Source organism: Rhinatrema bivittatum, chromosome 2 (assembly GCF_901001135.1).
Source record: "Rhinatrema bivittatum chromosome 2, aRhiBiv1.1, whole genome shotgun sequence".
Lineage (NCBI taxonomy): Eukaryota > Metazoa > Chordata > Amphibia > Gymnophiona > Rhinatrematidae > Rhinatrema > Rhinatrema bivittatum.
In genome coordinates, this window is record NC_042616.1 from 572935644 (window position 1) to 572953254 (window position 17611).

The window sequence follows — 17611 nt, forward strand, 5'->3', positions numbered from 1 at the left end:
TCCGAGCCCTTGGCTGTCAGCGGGCTCGAGAACCGACGCCGGCAAAATTGAGTGTCGGCTGTCAAACCCGCTGACAGCCGCCGCTCCGGTCCAAAAGGAGACGCTAGGGACGCGCTAGTGTCCCTAGCGCCTCTTTTTACCTGGTTTTACTGCCGGGCCTAATTAGCATACTGAATCGCGTGCACAAGAGAGTGGCTTGTGCGCGCTCTCCCGCGGACTTTACTGAATCGGCCCGGCTGTTCTTCCCATGCCAACTCTCACCCCTCCTGCCCCTACCAATTTTCACCTTCCTGACTCTTCCACATCCATTTTCACCTGCTCCTTTCTCCCCCCCCCCCCCCCCCAACACTGCACATTCTCCCCCCTCCCCTGTCAACAGAAAGGGAGAGGTGTTGCCTCGGGATGCATCCTCATCCTCTGCCTCCTGCTACCTGTTGGGACACCACTTTATCGCAGGGTTCAAACCCCCAAACTGAGTCCTGGGGAGGGGGAAGGGAGAGAGTTTAAGAAGCACCACCAAGCTCATCCTCCCACTGCGAGTCCCATCAGTGCACCTGCAGGGAGAAAAGCGTGATGTGCACCTAAACTCAGCCAGCCACGGTCTAATGCGACACCACGAGGGCTGAGAGAGCCACGGACTGAAATTATAGAAGCAGAGGCTAGCTATGATTTCAAATGAGGCAGAGAAAGAAAAATACAGAAATATAAATTAAACCCCCCCCCCCCCAAACCAAACCAAAACAACCTAACCGGTTTGATCCTGAATCTTCAATAGCATCCAGGTCATGAGAACGCTGTAACCCAGAACACACAGTATGAAACAGTGGTTCCCAAACTCTTTTTCTGCCATCGAAGTGAATTTCCCAGGACCTCCTTCACTTATCCCTGGCATCGTCGGTGCTGCTAGTGGCGGCGCACCCTCCCTCTCCTGAGCTCATCCGCAGATCAGGGAACTTTGGGGTTTCCTGGCTCTGGTGGGGGGAGGGTAGAGGGGGGCAGGGAGGTTTCGCTCGGCCTCTTCTGGTACACAGTGGGGTGAAAAATCACCAAAGGAAGGGCTGTTTCAAGGGCAACACCGACCTGCCCCTGCTGACACCACGGGAGGTCTCTTCCTGATTCTTCCAGCTTACCCTGCAAACAGGTAAAGGGACACCCACACCTGCAACTATCAAGTGCACCTCCTCGCCCTCCTCACTCGCTTGCATGTCATTAAACTAATCCTTTCAGACCCCCACAGCTTTCTTCGTTTTCTGTTATTTAAATACTAATGCATTACAAAAAAAAAAAAAATCCAAACAGATATCTGTGTGAACTCAGACCTTGGATCTGCTGATGTAAAGAAGGCAAAAGAAAAGAAACCAAAAACAGCAGCAAGCCACCGCAACGTGCCTGTTCTGGTCTTGTTCTGCTAACCAGTGCATTTCCTTTCATTCCTATAAGAGTTGCAGATAATAACAGGCAGAGATACTTTGGGCTCTGCGAGATCTGGGCCACCAGACGTGGCTCCGCCAGCCTTCTCCCTCCTAGGAGAAACATCGCTCGGGAAGGCTGCCCTCTGCAAGCGCGGCTCCCAGCCCTCTCCAACCCGCACAGGCAGACCTTGGCTCACACAGTCTGCTCCTCAGAGGCTCTGCCTTGCAGGCAGCGAAATTCTTCGCTCGGGCATTATTCCCAATAAATGCGGACTCTGCAAAACACAGGCTGGACACGTAGCTGCTAACACTGCATCAATCTCAAGAGCCACGCCGTACGCGTTTCATGAAACAAGCCGTCGCTTTGTTCTGCTTCCAGACCGTATTAGACAAGAGCAGAGAAGGAAATACTACCATGCATGAGACCGAAACTTGCAGCGTCAAAACTGCAGTTTGTCCCATATCTGCCAGCTACCTGACGGTTCAAAACAGCTAACCCTTGAGGGCCAACAGTGCCACGTGCCCGGTGGCAACACACACCGCTGTGCTGCCATTCCTAAACCACTGCTGCTGATGCCCCCTAGATCTCTGACCAGCTCCCAAAACTGCAGCGCTCAAGGGATGTGAACTTTGAGAAAAGCATGAAACACTTACTACTGTGCGCAGTCAATCAGCTGGTACTCGTTGGACCTCTCGTAGCACGCCTTCACGCCTTCATCATCCCAGAGCTTCTGTGCGTGTTCGAAGAATTCCTGAAAAGAAGAGAGACCCACATTGAGACCAGATGACTTTCTCCCGGGCACAGCACACTTGTCTAGTCAGGACGGCTCTGCTTCCGAGGGAGAGGGGAGGGGGCCCCAAGGCGAAGGAACTCGACCACATTAGAGAACTCCTAGCCACAGGCAAGTCCTGAACGAGAGCCCTGCAGACCCGCAGCGGGGCTTGACTTCAGCCGCTGCGTGACGAGAACAAGCGGCATCACATCTTGCACGCCGCCACGACTCCTGCAAAACCTTTACCCCCGCCTTCGTTGTCAGAAAAGGCCCAAATCAAAAGAATCCATTGGGCCTCTTCCGACCTATGGATCTCCTTTCGAGGGCGACACTTTCCAACTGGCAGGGTTTGACTAGGTCCTTAAGGAATGTTTTTTTTTTTTTCTGATAAGCACAAAAAAAAAAAAAGTGTTTGGGGGTGAAGAGGAGATAGTAGCTGGAAGAGCCCGATACACACAAGTCATGTTACATACGACAGATAAGTAACTGGTCAGCTGGGCGCACAGCTCATGCAGGGCTTCTAAGATCACAGAAGCAGAGACAATGAGGGCACATCTATCCCAGAAGCTCCTCATTGTTGGCCCTGGCTGAGCTCTGGCTTCACTGTCACATCTTCACAACTAAGGATTTGCCATGTTTATCCCCTGCCCTCTTGAATCCTGTTATTTTTTTCTGTCTCCTCTGCATTTGGAGTTTGGGCTCAATCTATTCAACATTCCAAACCCAAGCTCAAGGCGAGTTACATTTCAGATAGGGATGAGAGGTCCCTACCCCAGAGAGCCTCATTCATTAAGCATTTTACCCACAGACAAAGAATGGGAGAAAAGCCTTGGTAAATCAGGCCCTAAGTCTGTACCTGAGGCAATGGAAGGTGAAGTGACTTGCCCAAGGTCACAAGGAGCAGCAGTGAGAGAAGCAGGATTTGAACCCTCAACCTGCTGCTCTAACCACTTGGTTACTCCATGCATCCATATCCTTTCTACTGGTTTCTCCTGCATTACTTATATCTCTGAGATATCTGAACATCTCTATATTCCTCCCTGGCTCTCCTCTCTAAAAGGGTACACTCAGATTCAGGTCAAAGTTTCAGGATGCCAGATTTCAAAGGGACCTGAACCAGGGCTTTGTTTCTGTTTGTTTATTACTTGCATGTATATCTCACCTTTCTGAAAAGGAGATTCGCTCAAAGTGGGTGACAGCATATTAGAATATTAGCTTACAAGCACATCCTTGGTAGCTTCACACTACAAAGGTGGGAACAGTTTTGAGTAGCAGTAATCTCATAACAGAATTAAACAGAGTTAAGGTTCTGCAAACAGACCCCACCAGCTTTATTCTGCTTTGAAATCTACCTTTGCCCCTTGAGGGTCCTCAAATTTCTACTGTTTTATTTTAATTTCTCAGGTTCAAATGTAATCGTTTTTTGGACAAAGCAGGTCCCATAATAAAAATAAGTACAAATGTTAGATATTTATTTGTTTGTTTAGATTTAGTTTATATACCGTCGTTCCATATCAAGATCATAAAGGTTTACAAAATTAATATGCATAATTTTAGGAACAGGATTAACACACACCCACGAGATGCTCTAGTACAAGTTCAACTACTTACTAAAAAACAAACAACAGATGATGCAGAATATATCACCTAATGTCTGGTAATAATCAACACATTGTCAGTCATGTTTCATTGCATCTATCCTTCATGCTTCTAGCCTAAAGATATAATCTGTCATATGATATATATACATCTTTTATATTATTTAAATTATTGTATTTTGTGTATATATATATATAAAGAGAGAAAGCGAGCGAGTTTTGTTCTTTTTTTCTCTCTTGAATACGGATTACAGCACTTTTCAAGACAAAAGGAACCAGGTGGGAAGTGTCAATGTTGATTTCTCTTTGCCTCTCTCAGGTAAATCTGAAATTCTCTCCCATTTGCATTTCAAACCCATTCAAGGGAGTAGGGGAGTGGGGGAACGCTTTCAGAAATCAGGTCCAAGTTAGCTGCAGTTGTTATGCAAGAGGCTGGCCGATGCAGCCTGAAGGTCAGAGGGAAGTTTGATAGTCGTATTACAGAAATAAGGATCACAGGCAGCAGAATTTCTGCCAACACGTGCAGCAGGCAGAGAGGAGGGGGGGTCAGTGGGATTCCTGGCGTGCTTTCCTTCTTCCTTCTGGTCCGATTTAGCCTCTCTTTCCCCTCTGGGCCTGTGGCTGTGCCTGCTGTACTCTCATGAAGATCTGGAAGGCGACAGTTTGACAGTGCGAATCAGCCAGGCAGTTCATTGTCAAAGAGCAGCTGAGCGGATACGGTGCTGGGCTAATTTTAGCCAGCCAGCTTTAGACACATTTTCAGCAGAGAATCTGAGCAGCTAGATCCAGGCCTGCTGTTTTTGCGGCTGGGGCCGCTCATCTAAGCTTAAGCAGTTGGTGCCGAAAACGAGGGCTAGCCTGGCAAGTCATACGCCCTTCCCAGCAGGAATGCTCTTTGCTGACCAGCTAAAATCTGGTCGCCTTGTGAACTAAAGTGGGTTACGTTTAGCCAGTGAATGGGGTAAACGTTTATAAGAAGAGGTTTAACTGCCACATCCAGAAGTTAGCCGGTTAAACCTTTTTAAAAACTAGCTCTAACAGTACCTAAAAGAGTTCATGTGATAATGAGCTAGCACTCAAAAAAAAATAAAAATCAATGAAACCATAAAGATTAGTCAAATAATTAAAGATAAACCATGACTGGCGATGTATTGCATATGGATGCCATTAATCTATATGGATGTCATGTCCTCCTCTTTAATGTTTGGTCATTTTTTTCTACCTTGATTTAAATTTTTTTTTTTGACATATATGAGGTCTTCCATGGTGCTTTCTTTGATTTGTCCTCTGTTGAATTATCTATTTTAGATGTTTGTCCCACCAGATGAAGTTTCTGCGAAACACGGTCTGTATCGGAAACACTGAATTATTAATTATTTTGAATCTCAGCCTGCTTATCACAGCTCCTTGGATGCGTTTTTGTCTGACCTCTTGGTCTGTGATTTCACCCCTGGGTGAGGGAGTATATAGAAAACTCCCTCAGCCTACCTTAAAGGGCCGGGCACAATTGTCTCACCCAGTCTTCCTTAAATCCTGGGTGAAGGCAGCAGGAGCCCCTTACCAGAGTTTAAGAGCTGGGGGCCTGGGAGGTTTAAACAGGCCCTGGGGAGCAGGGCAGGAAACCACCCTACGCTAAGACCTGCTACGTTAAAGGAGCTGATACCTCTAAAGATTGTGCGTAACCTGAAGTTAAGGTGAGCTGCACTGTTTGTTTTTGCTTGGTTCAACTGTAAATAAATTGCACAAAAGGGAAACAGCCAGAGTCTGCCTCCTTATTCTTTCTGGCTGTTTCCAAGCCACTATCGCCCAAGTTACCACACCCTATAATTGAGAAAACACAGACAAACCCATAAGGATCCCTCTTTTCCTCACTGTACACTCCTGGGGGAATTCTATGCTACTGCAGAATTGCCAAATGAATTGCCAAATTCTGCACAGAAAATAGCAGAGGAGACCCCGGTATGCCGCAAACAGCGCGCATCCCGCGGCACATGCTGCGTTTGCGGCGAAGATGAAGGCCCGGCGTGCCGTTCGCAGCGAAAATGGGAGGCACCGTGTGCCACGCTCCATTTGCGGTGAAGATGAAGGCCGTGGCACACAGGGGCCTTCCCTTTTCGCCGCAAATGGCGTGCTGGGCCTTCATCTTCGCCGCAAACGGAGTGCGTCCCGCGACATGATGGTGAGAGAGAATGTGTGTTAGAGAGGGGAGGGTGAGAGAGAGCATGGGAGGTAAGAGGGTGGGTGGGGGGATGCTTGAGTGTGGGTTTCAGAGAGGGGGAGCCTATATGAGGGGAGGGGGATGCCGGTAAGAGAGAATGTGCGTGTGAGAGAGGAGAGGGGGTGTGGGGGAGGGTGAGAGACAGTTTGCTTGGTAAGAGGGGGAGTGGAGGGATGCTTGAGTGTGGGTTTCAGAGAGGGAGCCTATATGAGGAGATTGTGAAGGAGTGTGTGAGAGATTGGGAGCTCGTGTGCATGAAAAAGGGATTGTGTGTATGTGAGGGTGCTGGCCTGTGTGAAGGGATTGTGTATGTTACTTTCCAAGTTACTTTCTCCTGTTATAATGTAATTTCTGATCTGTTTGTTAACATGTGAACCGGTGTGATGTCCCCACTAACGCCGGTATATAAAATTCATTAAATAAATAAAATAAATATGTGTGAGACAGAGGCTGTGTGAAGGGCTGCGTGAGAGAGAGACACAGGTAGCCTGTGTGAGGATGTATGTGTGAGAGAAAGGGAGCTTGTGTGGGTGTGTATGCAAGAGAGAGCGCCCTGTATGAAGGGATGTGTTGTGTGTGTGAGAGAGCGAGGGAGCCTGTATGTGTAAGGGACACTCTTCCAGTGAATTTCTAGGGAAATTCTGCTCAAAATATTTAAAATTCTGCAACTTTAAGTAATAACCTTTTTCTGTATTAATTTAAAATGTAGTTACTTAAAGACTGTCATGTAAATTGTGTTATTGTGACCAATATAAAATTTGCAGAATTTTGCAGAATTTTCAGTTTTTGTGCGCAGAATTTTAATTTTTTTTGTGCAGAATTCCCCCAGGAGTAACTGTAGTTAAGAACATAAGAACATGCCATACTGGGTCAGACCAAAGGTCCATCAAGCCCAGCATCCTGTTTCCAACAGTGGCCAATCCAGGCCATAAGAACCTGGCAAGTACCCAAAAACTAAGTCTATCCCATGTTACCATTGCTAGTAATGGTAGTGGCTATTTTCTAAGTCAACTCAATTAATAGCAGGTAATGGACTTCTCCTCCAAGAACTTATCCAATCCTTTTTTAAACACAGCTATACTAACTGCACTAACCACATCCTCTGGCAACAAATTCCAGAGTTTAATTGTGCGTTGAGTGAAAAAGAACTTTTTCAGATTAGTTTTAAATGTGCCACATGCTAACTTCATGGAATGCCCCCTAGTCCTTCTATTATCCGAAAGAGTAAATAACAGATTCACATCTACCTGTTCTAGACCTCTCATGATTTTAAACACCTCTATCATATCCCCCCTCAGCCATCTCTTCTCCTAGCTGAACAGCCCTAGCCTGTTTAGTCTTTCCTCATAGGGGAGCTGTTCCATCCCCTTTTATCATTTTGGTTGCCCTTCTCTGCACCTTCTCCATCGCAATTATATCTTTTTTGAGATGCGGCGACCAGAATTGTACACAGTATTCAAGGTGTGGTCTCACCATGGAGTGATACAGAGGCATTATGACATTTTCTGTTTTATTCATCATTCCTTTTCTAATAATTCCCAACATTCTGTTTGCTTTTTTGACTGCCGCAGCACACTGCACCGACGATTTCAGTGTGTTATCCACTATGACGCCTAGATCTCTTTCTTGGGTGGTAGCTCCTAATATGGAACCCAACATTGTGTAACTACAGCAAGGGTTATTTTTCCCTATATGCATCACCTTGCACTTATCCACATTAAATTTCATCTGCCATTTTGATGCCCAATTTTCCAGCCTCACAAGGTCTTCCTGCAATTTATCACAATCTGCTTGTGATTTAACTACTCTGAACAATTTTGTATCATCTGCAAATTTGATTATCTCACTTCCTTAGGAAGGGATGTTAATGGTGGTTACAGTTTTCAAGAAAGCTGCTCCCTAAACAGTCCTGTTATCACTGTGAATCCCAGGTGATCCTCCTCAAAACGCGCGGGGGGGGGGGGGGGGGGGGGGGGGGAGTCCCGTGCCGTACACCCGACAAGGAGAAAAATATAAGACGTCTTTTGTCCAAATCACCAATCTCCTCCCCCCCAAACGGTGTGAAACTGAGACATTTAATTTACTCAGCACATAGAAAAGGTGACAGTGGAATAAGATCAAATGAAAACGATTTTGTTATTTTCAAGGACTTTCCCTTGCTGTCACCATAAGAAGGGAGCAGTAGGCACAGCCAAGGCGTGTGCAAAAGCCAGCAGCAGAGCTCCCACTATCTCATTCTTCCCAAACACTAGTGAACAGGGCCACAGGAATTTGGACTCCAGAAGTTTATTTCTTGAGTCAGTACAAGAAGTCTGATCTTTTCTCATGACGCTGGCTGTCCTCATTCTCCTGAAGTGCCCTGAAGAAAAACTGACCGGGTTGACAATTCTGCATAGAAGAGACACGAGTGCAACAGAGGGGCTGAGGGGTCCAGAACTGTGCATAGGGGGTGATGGTGACTCCCCGTAGCTCCGGCTGAGAGACTCTCCTCCTAGCACAGCCCCACATGCAATGGAGAAAGAGGAGAGCACACAAGTCAACCAGCCACCTGTGAGGCCACAGCCCTGCAGCTCAGGACTGGGAAGAGGAGACTCACATTTGTGTTAGCAGGGGGGGGGGTCTGGGGCATGGCAGAGACGACAAAGGAGGAAGGGAAAACGGCAGCCGGCAGAGAGGTATCTATCATAAATCTCAGAGCTGCATTCCCTCTGGCCTCAGAGGTCTTCTGGCCACGCAGTCTAGAGTGGGTGGGTGCACAAAAAATAAAATAAATCAAGGGTCTGATTCACTTACAGGCCGATACAGTTCGGCATTTGGACGCGCATTTTTGATGCGCTAGCTTTACCCCTTATTCACTGTTCAGTAAGGGGTAATAGCGCGTCCAAAACGCGTGTCGACCCCCCCCCCCCCCCCCCGAACCTAATAGCGCCCTCAACATGCAAATGCATGTTGATGGCCCTATTAGATATTCCTGCGCGATTCAGTAAGTAAAATGTGCAGCCAAGCCTCACATTTTACTTTAAGAAATTAGCGCCTACCCAAAAGTAGGCGCTAATTTCTCCGGGCACCGGGAAGGTGCACAGAAAAGCAGTTTTTACTGCTGGATTGGCCACTGTTGGAAACAGGATGCTGGGCTTGATGGACCCTTGGTCTGACCCAGTATGGCAAGTTCCTATGTACTATATGGTTTGTTTAGACACAGAGGAGCCAAGGTAATAAAACATGAGGAAAAAATGTACATCAAATTTTAGCACACTTTTTCTTTATTTGTGTGCCTTAAATAAGTTAATGCCCCATGCAGTAAGCTAAAGGCATACAAACGACTACAGTATTAAAAAAAGCAAGCTACCATAGAACTGTGCACATAAACATGAGCTGGGAATACAAACATGACCTGTGCACATAAAACTGAAAAGGCGTCTTTTTTTTAAGCAGGCATTTATAGTACAAGAACTATTACGACTGTGCTGTTGTGCAACTATCGTTTCTTAAGTGCTTTGGGACGGGCACGCTTTCACAGCGGAATTGTCTCCGTTGTGCAGTGCGCACTGCACAGACAACTTGCATACACAAGGTGTCATGTTCCATCATGCTTCCCCAGATTCACCACATTTCCATGTGTGCAAGGTCTGCCATCTCTCTGTCACACTGCTCCTGCCTGGTCAACAGCTCTGCAGGCAGGGGCTGTCCTCCCAGGTCTTATGCACTGAGAAATGAGAAGCACCAGGTGACTGATAAACAGTTGTGTATATACAGGAAGACTGCACAATGGTGTCAGTTCTACTACAGACAGTGCTTGCGGGGAAGAGCTTACATAACGATAGGCAGATGCATATCAACAACCCTTTCTCTTTGAGTCTGGGTTCCTGGGACTGAGAGTCTTTTTGGCTCAGGAGTCCTTGGCCTTAGCCTGTTTGGGGATTTTTTAAGGCTTGAAAATGTAAGGTTTATTCCATCTCTGATGCAGAAGTTAATTCACATTTACAGGGTGGCCGTTAAGCCTCTGGTGCTGTGACAGCATGGTCCCGGACCTGGGATTCCCAGTTGCGGTGGTCCACCCTGGACATGGGAGCCCGGAGTCCAGATGCCGCTACCTCCCCCCCCCCATGGGAACGCTAGGTCTCCCACCATAGTGGCATAACACCATAGACTAAGATTAGCTCCAGAAATGTGAGTTATCTTAACTCCGCCTCTGGACCAGGTGTTACGTTTCCAGCATGAGGCCTTCAGGGCTTTTAATGCACATCATCCCTACAGACGGGGAGTAATAGCAAATGCCCTGGCTAACAAGGGAGTTACATGGAGGAGTGTTGCTTTACATTTGTACTCCCATTTGTGCTTGCTAAAACCCTCATTAAATGCACATAAAAATGCGAGCAAACATGCGCGTTGAGTGATCCCTGAATGAAGGAAAAGCCTTCGTGAATCAAGACCTAAAGAAATTCAACAAATCAAATCAACTAAGGAAAATAATACGTGAAGGCAAGGATTCCTCTCGTGCATGTATGTAGCAAGAGCGTGCATTCAGAGAGAAGGTCTATTGTGTGCAGCTTTCGGCAGTGTATCCGCAGGAGGACATGCAGAGAGTCCTCTGGTACCCGGTGCTCAACCTCCCCCGCCCCCCATGGTACAAGAAAGGAACCTGCACTGAAAGTGCTCTCTCATTTATTTACTTATTTATGCATTTATTTGATTTAGATTCCGCTGTTCAGGCACTTCAAAGTGGATTACATTCAGGTACTGTAAACCAGAGGTTCCCAAACCTGTCCTGGAGGACCCCCCCCAGCCAGTCGGGTTTTCAGGATAGCCACAAAGAATAATGCAGGAGATAAAACGTGCATGCTGTGGAGGCGGTACATGCAGATTTACCGAGCAAGACGGAAACAGACAATGGTTAGCAGCCTACGACAAAACATTGCTTGGCAGATCATAAAAGCCAATAGGACTGTTAAAACTATGCCCTCTCCAGGATGACTTAGCATAGGGGCGAGACCTCATAATAGAGGAGATGCTATTGGCTCAGTACAGGCTCTACTTAGTTAAAGGTATTCTTGTTGAATCAAGCGTTTAAGTCTGCTCTAAACTGTTTTGGACATTCTTCAAGCCTCAAGGATGTGGGTTAGTTTTTCCTAATTTTTTTTTCCCCAGCATAAAAAAAAAATAAAAAATCTAAATGTATCAAAATAGCTCCCGGAGTAAATACTGGGAGCTCTTCAGCGCTCCAGCCTGGACTTATGCCAGCCTCATGCAGGGGTAAATATATTTGTGTCTGAAGGCTGCCATAGGAAACAAAAAAACAAAAACACGAGGCATGTATATATTTGAATGACTAGGTGTTTGTGATCATGTCTGAGGGCATTAAGGGAGAGTCTATGGGGGCTTCTCCTCATGTGCTTTTCAAATGTCTGTTTTCAAAACAGGCCCAACCTCTTTTGTTTGCTGAAAACCTGCTTTTGCTAGAGCCATTATTAAAGTATTTTCTAACATTCACCTTCAAGAGGCCCAGAAAAGTGTTCGGCGAACGGTGATACTGAAATAGCTCGAAGGTACAAACAGACAAGACAGCAGCAGCGTTCGGTGGATCCCCTCCCAGATGTGCTAAAGGGGCGAGGGTCCCCTGATATCCTGATGTAGCTCTCCAGAGGCTCACAGACCTCAATATTCCAAGGATTTGTCTGGGTAAAGAGGGAGTGACAGAGGTGTTTCAGGAGCATGGTGAACGTTTAGCTGCTGAGCACTGATATTCAGAGAGGGTTATCCGGATAACTTTGCAACAGGTATAAACTGAATATCCGGTTACAGTTATCCAGGTAGCCTTCCCGCTCACTCACCAGCTTGCTGAATACTGACGGAAACAGACGGAAACCTAAAGGGAACCACCTGTAGCTTAACTCCCATCAGTTTTTCAAATGCTGTATAATGTTCAAAAAAGAATACTTGACAGACTGTGAGGTGCAGTGAGTTAAGAGACTACTTTTCTCCAGATGTTAAAGAAATTAATTTATGTGAAAAAAAAAAAATCTAGAAAACGTACTTCTAAAAAGGATCCATTTTTTGTGATAAACACACAAAACCCCAAGTGTGAGCAGCTGTTCCTATCCCGAGGTATTCCACCAAGGCAATTAAGGAACTTTAACTTAAACAAAATGGCTTTTGTGTACCCAAGGCCAGGAAAAGTCCCATTAAGTAGTGTTAAGTGCTGCTTGGAAAAAAAACCCCCATAAATAAGAGATATAATTAGTTAGAGTACGTATAAACCTCAAGGGTAAGAGTTTTGGATTACAGAGAAAGGACTGAAGTGTTGCCTTATCCTCAGCAGCCTCTCAGTACATGGTCAGGTCACCTAAATAACTTTACACACGATGCAGTCTGTTTCCCTGAATCATTTTCACAGAAAACGTGTGATTAGTTATAAATGCAAATGGTAAAACATCACCACCGAGTTTTTCTAACCCGGATTATTAACAAGATGCTTTCACCGTGCCATGTCTAATGCAAAATAATTACGCGTGGTACATAAAAAGAGAGGTGGTCTGCAGAGTTTCCTGGTGACCTGCTCAGCGGGACCTGGAGGGCACTGGATTCTTTGTAGGGCGTGGGAACGCTGCATTAGATCAACAGGAGAGCTCTCCAGAGGCACCAGGGGGAAGGGATTTCAGACCAGCCAAGTCCCTTTCTTCTGATCATTTTCATGTTGATCCAAGACAGAGTATCAAACGCCCTCACCAAGAATCCAGGCCCGCATGGGATAAAACACCGGATGCCGCAGTACCGCAAGGCAGAAAACACCAATATAAATTTTTTTTTTTTTTTTTTACTTATAAACTAGATAAGAATAAAAATAATTCAGACTTTACAGAAGAATATCGAGTCATGCGCGTTACAACAGTGGACCGGTGTCAAGGCATATTAACAGGCGACTGAAAATGGTTACACAATCAGCTCGTTTCTTGGAAAAACCTGCTGGAAGCACTCTTACAACCCCCCCCCCCCCCTCCCTCACTGACACGGCTTACGGTGAACCACATTCCCACACCCCTTCGGACCACGGAGGGTTACGGACTTGCTGGTTCTGCTAGCGAGCTCTTAGCACAGGCGACTGCCTGGGGTGCCACATTCTGAAGGGCAAAGAGGAGGGTTAACTGTGCCAAGGGGCACTGCTATGGCACTCTGGAGGGGAGGGGAGATAAGAGAGACCTCACTCACTAACTCATCTCCCGGTGCTCCCACCCTCCCAATGCTGCCTCTATGGGCGCCCAAACCCTAAATCCAGCCCTGCCACTCTGCTGTGCCAATATGCCCGGAACAGACTTCCTAATTTGGAGTGCCAGGTTCCCATTCTGGACACATTCAAATCCAGTTTTAAAAACTCACTCTTTTGAAGCTGCTTTTAAATCCTAAACCCTTCCACCTACAATAAATACACTTCCCACAGGCTCTTGGTTTGGTCATGCGTGGTTTTTTTTTTTGACTAGAATGTAAGCTCTGTGGCGCAGGGACTGACTTTGTACGGTCCCGTGTACACCTTGCAGCATCTTTGAAATTATTAAATATTAGTAGCAAAAAAAAAAAAAAACAAACGAATATCGCAAATGTTTTCTTTAGGATGTCATTTTGAATAGCCCGCATCGTTTGCCACACGCAAGGCAATGTTTAGTCTGCCTATGCTGCAGTGACTTTTCAAAAGGAAATGAAACATGTTATATTTATTTCTACTTTGAAAATGAGCAGCCGCAAGGTACCTGCGCTAAACGTTCACATGCACTTCGTACCTACAGGTGGCCGAATGAGGGCAAAGTAGCGTGCGCGCATTTGAAGATGGTACGTGCGCCGTTTATCTGCCTCCCCCCACTCCCACAACCTAAAGCCACACACGGGGCCGCATCTCGGCTAGGTGGGAGATGGTGGAAAGCCCGCAGGTCATTTTATCTGGGCAGAGCAGGGCAATTTCCAGTTTAGGCTAATTTTACCTGGGAAAGCGCCATTTACCTTTCAAAATTGTCCTTTTACTTTTTAATTGAATTTTAATCAACAAATAAACAGAGTGCACTACAAAAGGCACCAGGGTACAATACGCTAGGCAGTGTTAATCCAACATCACTAAGAAGAGATAATTAAGCCTATATAATCAAAAGGATCTCAGAAGGTCTCTAATTAGCATATAAAGTACCAACTTCCACCTTTCTCTTTCCTCCCCCCCATCTCTACAATGAAAATCAAGTTTATGTTTTGCTAATAATGTCTTCCTCCTTGCTACTGTTAAGTTTATATACCAGGATGGGGTGAGCATGCCTTTTCTCATCCAAGGGGGGTCAAGCCTAGAATACAAACCATAGGATTGTCAGCCAAAGCATCAATCTATTCCTTCGCTGCCTTCTAGAAGCCCTGAATCACTGTGTGAGCTGAAGTACCTCTTCCCCTGCATCTCCTCCATCAGTCACCACCTTGTTTTGGATATATCGCTTTAAGATGAACAAGCGTAAGTCATGACCTATCCAGGATCTTATAGATGGAGTGCTGGTTACAAGGAGGCTGGAGTAACCTGCATGGAGTGGCCAAGGTTAAAACCAAAACATCAGTGTGCAGGAGGAGGCTGGATGTTTTTGGACCACTTACACATTTTGGTGGCCCAGTTAATTGTTACAAAACTTGAGGGAAACACATGGGAGAGGGCTTTGCTGTTGGATTAAGCATTGTTTTTTGTTGTTTTTTTTTTAAGAATCAAAAGAAATAGTATACCAGCGGAGATGATGGGAGGCCAAAGGTGACAGAAGCTGAGCACACCCGGAGGGCAGGCGTAGAAACAGGGTTGAGAGGTTGAGTAAGAGACATAGGGAGGGGGGAGGCAGGGGAGAGCTGGTGGCAGTGTAAGCATGGACATTTACGGCGGTAGTTCTGTAACACAAGTCAGCTGCTAAGTATGCGCATAAATTACATCAATTTTCAAAGCAGACTTACGCGCACATCTGTTTGGAAAACTACCCCGGTAAAACTATGCGCACACAATCACCTGCTGCCTGGCATATAGAGGTTTGCCAAGATAATTTACACCTATACTTTTTAAAACCCAAAAGTACTGCGCGCAAGTCCCGGCCCTGCCCTGCCCAGATTCCACCCCAGAACGCCTCTCTTTTGTGTGAGTAATTGTGCAGTTTTCTGAAGGGCCATTTCTGTGGCTAAAACACTACATAATCCACAGAAGTTCCTTGGCAAATCACTTTCCCTTTGCTCCTCTACACAAGGAAGCACAGGACTGGGCAGATTAGATGGACCAACTTTTGTTTTGTTTTTTTTTTTATGATTTATGATGTTATGTTCCTTCCACTTCCTTCCACCTCTAACCAATGTTGGCTTTTATTCGGTGAATGCCACTGGGCAAAGATAATGAATTGTGATGCCACGTGAAACGAATGAAAGAATGGACGATCTGAGCGACCGAAAGAATGATTTCAAAGGAGAGCAGATTATGAACGTCAGACCAATACTTTTGAGGATTTAAAAATATCAAATACTGACCCTTAAATCTATTCTATACATGTGAAACCCCCATTTTTACATACAGTTAAAAGGCAGGCAGCTTTTCTTTTGGCCAGACTCCGGCTGAGCTGAGGTGCCTGACCTGACCGATTGGTGCAAAGCAACGAGCCTTTCATTTCTGCAGGAACACATCACTGGGCAGTAGTTTTATGAATAGGTTCAACCGGCCCATGGCGAAAAATGATTGGATGCATCTTGTCCTGTGATTCTGAGCTTTGTTATTCTTCTTTGTAAGCCTGATACCTGGCAGTCTAAATGTTAAGCCTTCAGACATGGAGCCCGGCACATGTCCCTTCCGGCACATGGGCACGTAGCACGGAGATACTCCAGCCCCAATGTTTATGCAGGCGTGAAAGGTGGTGTATGGCTGGATTTTACTTCACTTTTGTTTGATGCATCTCGACAGAGGATTTTCTCCAGAGGCAGACATGGAAGATGCCAAAACACAGCCACTGTCGGGTTTCCATATGGTGAAGCATTTTTTTTTTCTAATAGGTTTTGGCATATATTTGAAATAAGAGATTTCTTTTAATAGAAAAAAAATTGAACTGAGTCAGTTGCTTATGAAATTAGGATGCCCTTGATAAAACCTTCAAATGATGCTCTTCTGATATTTCTAATAAATGGTCCCCCCCCATTGTGATCCTTTGTGGTATTATTTGATCTCACGCCTTGTTTTTTTTCTGGTTAATGTGTACAAGGACCCAAATTCTGTTTTCTCTTGTATTTAATCATATTAGCCAAGGTTCTGGTTGATTTGCCTCCTTTTTTGTTCATTATATCTTTAAGACCAAGGTTTCCTTGGCTATGATCTGCCAACACTTGATCTAATGCTGGCTAAACTGCTTTTACGTGCTCTCGTGTCTTTAGACGCCAATGTGACAAGTTTTTAAAAAGACCTTCCCTTCTCCTCCCTGAATTCAATCGTTTTTCATTTGTGTATCTTACATTGCGCTGCTGTGTAGGAAATTATCATTTCCCCCTAAAAACCACCTTAGCAGCCTTCCAGAAAAGTACCAGATCTGCTCTACGTACTGAATTTGTGGCAAGCAAATACTGTGCCAGACCTTTTAAATCTTCCAAGAATCAATAGCAACCTATGTGAATTCAACAGCAAATTTCACAAACATCTGGAAATGGCCAAACCCCCCCCCCCCCCCCTGCAGCACAGACGTGAACTGCAGTTCCTTTCAAAGGTCTGGCACTGCTTATCCCACTGAATGCTAAAAGAATGGTAAAATCATGAAACAGTTTCCCAGCACAAGGGTGATGGCTACAACACAAAACCGATTCAGTTTTGGAAGAAAAAGATATTGGTGGGCACCATGGTATCCCTGGAAATGAGGGGCCAGCAATAATCCCACAATTCTGAGCCAATCACTATATTTAGGGTTGGAAAAAAAATGCTTTCTTGGTTGGAAAATCGGTTAGAGATGCCTGCTGTTTATTCGTCTTCCCCAGGAGCACCCTGGAAGGTTGGACTTGATGGGCCTTTTGGTCCACTTTCAACCAACCATAACAACAGCGCGCTTAAGTGGCCTTTTATGAAACTGTCCACCTGACCTGCAGATAAACTTGAGCCCACTCCCGGGGGTGGGGCAGAGGAGGATTCTGGATCTACCTGCAAGCTTCCAAAATATTCACCCCTGTCCGTACAACCTTCCAGGAAAACTTTGGGCCCACCAAATAGCTTGTGCAGGCACTTTTGGTGGGATCATTTTCAAAGTGAACTTATGGGTGTAAATCTGATTTGAAAACTGGTGCGACTTGCATGCGTTTTCGCCAGCTTTCATGCAGGCTGTTTGACAACTATCCTCCTGGTCTCTAAATTAACCAAGAGGCTCAATGCCAGGTAGGAGCTGAGTTCTAGCTACTTCGAATATCAGATTACTCATTTGGTTCTTAACCAGAAAAAACATTTCCCAAACTGCTTCAGAGCACAAGAAGAAAAACTTTGTTGCCATGAATTTATAAATGAATACTCTTTAAAAAAAAAAAATTTTACTGCTGCTATTTGACCAGAAAATCCAAGAAATACTCTGTGCTAAGCAAACAGCAAATGAAATATGAATT

The 17611-nt window shown here is 45.5% G+C and overlaps 1 protein-coding gene across 2 annotated transcripts in view; it reads right to left on the reverse strand.

Annotated features, from left to right (window-relative positions):
- GNAL (G protein subunit alpha L) overlaps window positions 1-17611 on the reverse strand; it is a 554112-nt gene that overhangs the window by 127676 nt on the left and 408825 nt on the right. For both annotated transcript variants that reach the window (XM_029590979.1, XM_029590980.1), the window contains exon 5: window positions 2067-2164. In XM_029590979.1, the coding sequence (XP_029446839.1) occupies window positions 2067-2164 (98 nt within the window). The remainder of the gene's footprint in view (window positions 1-2066; window positions 2165-17611) is intronic.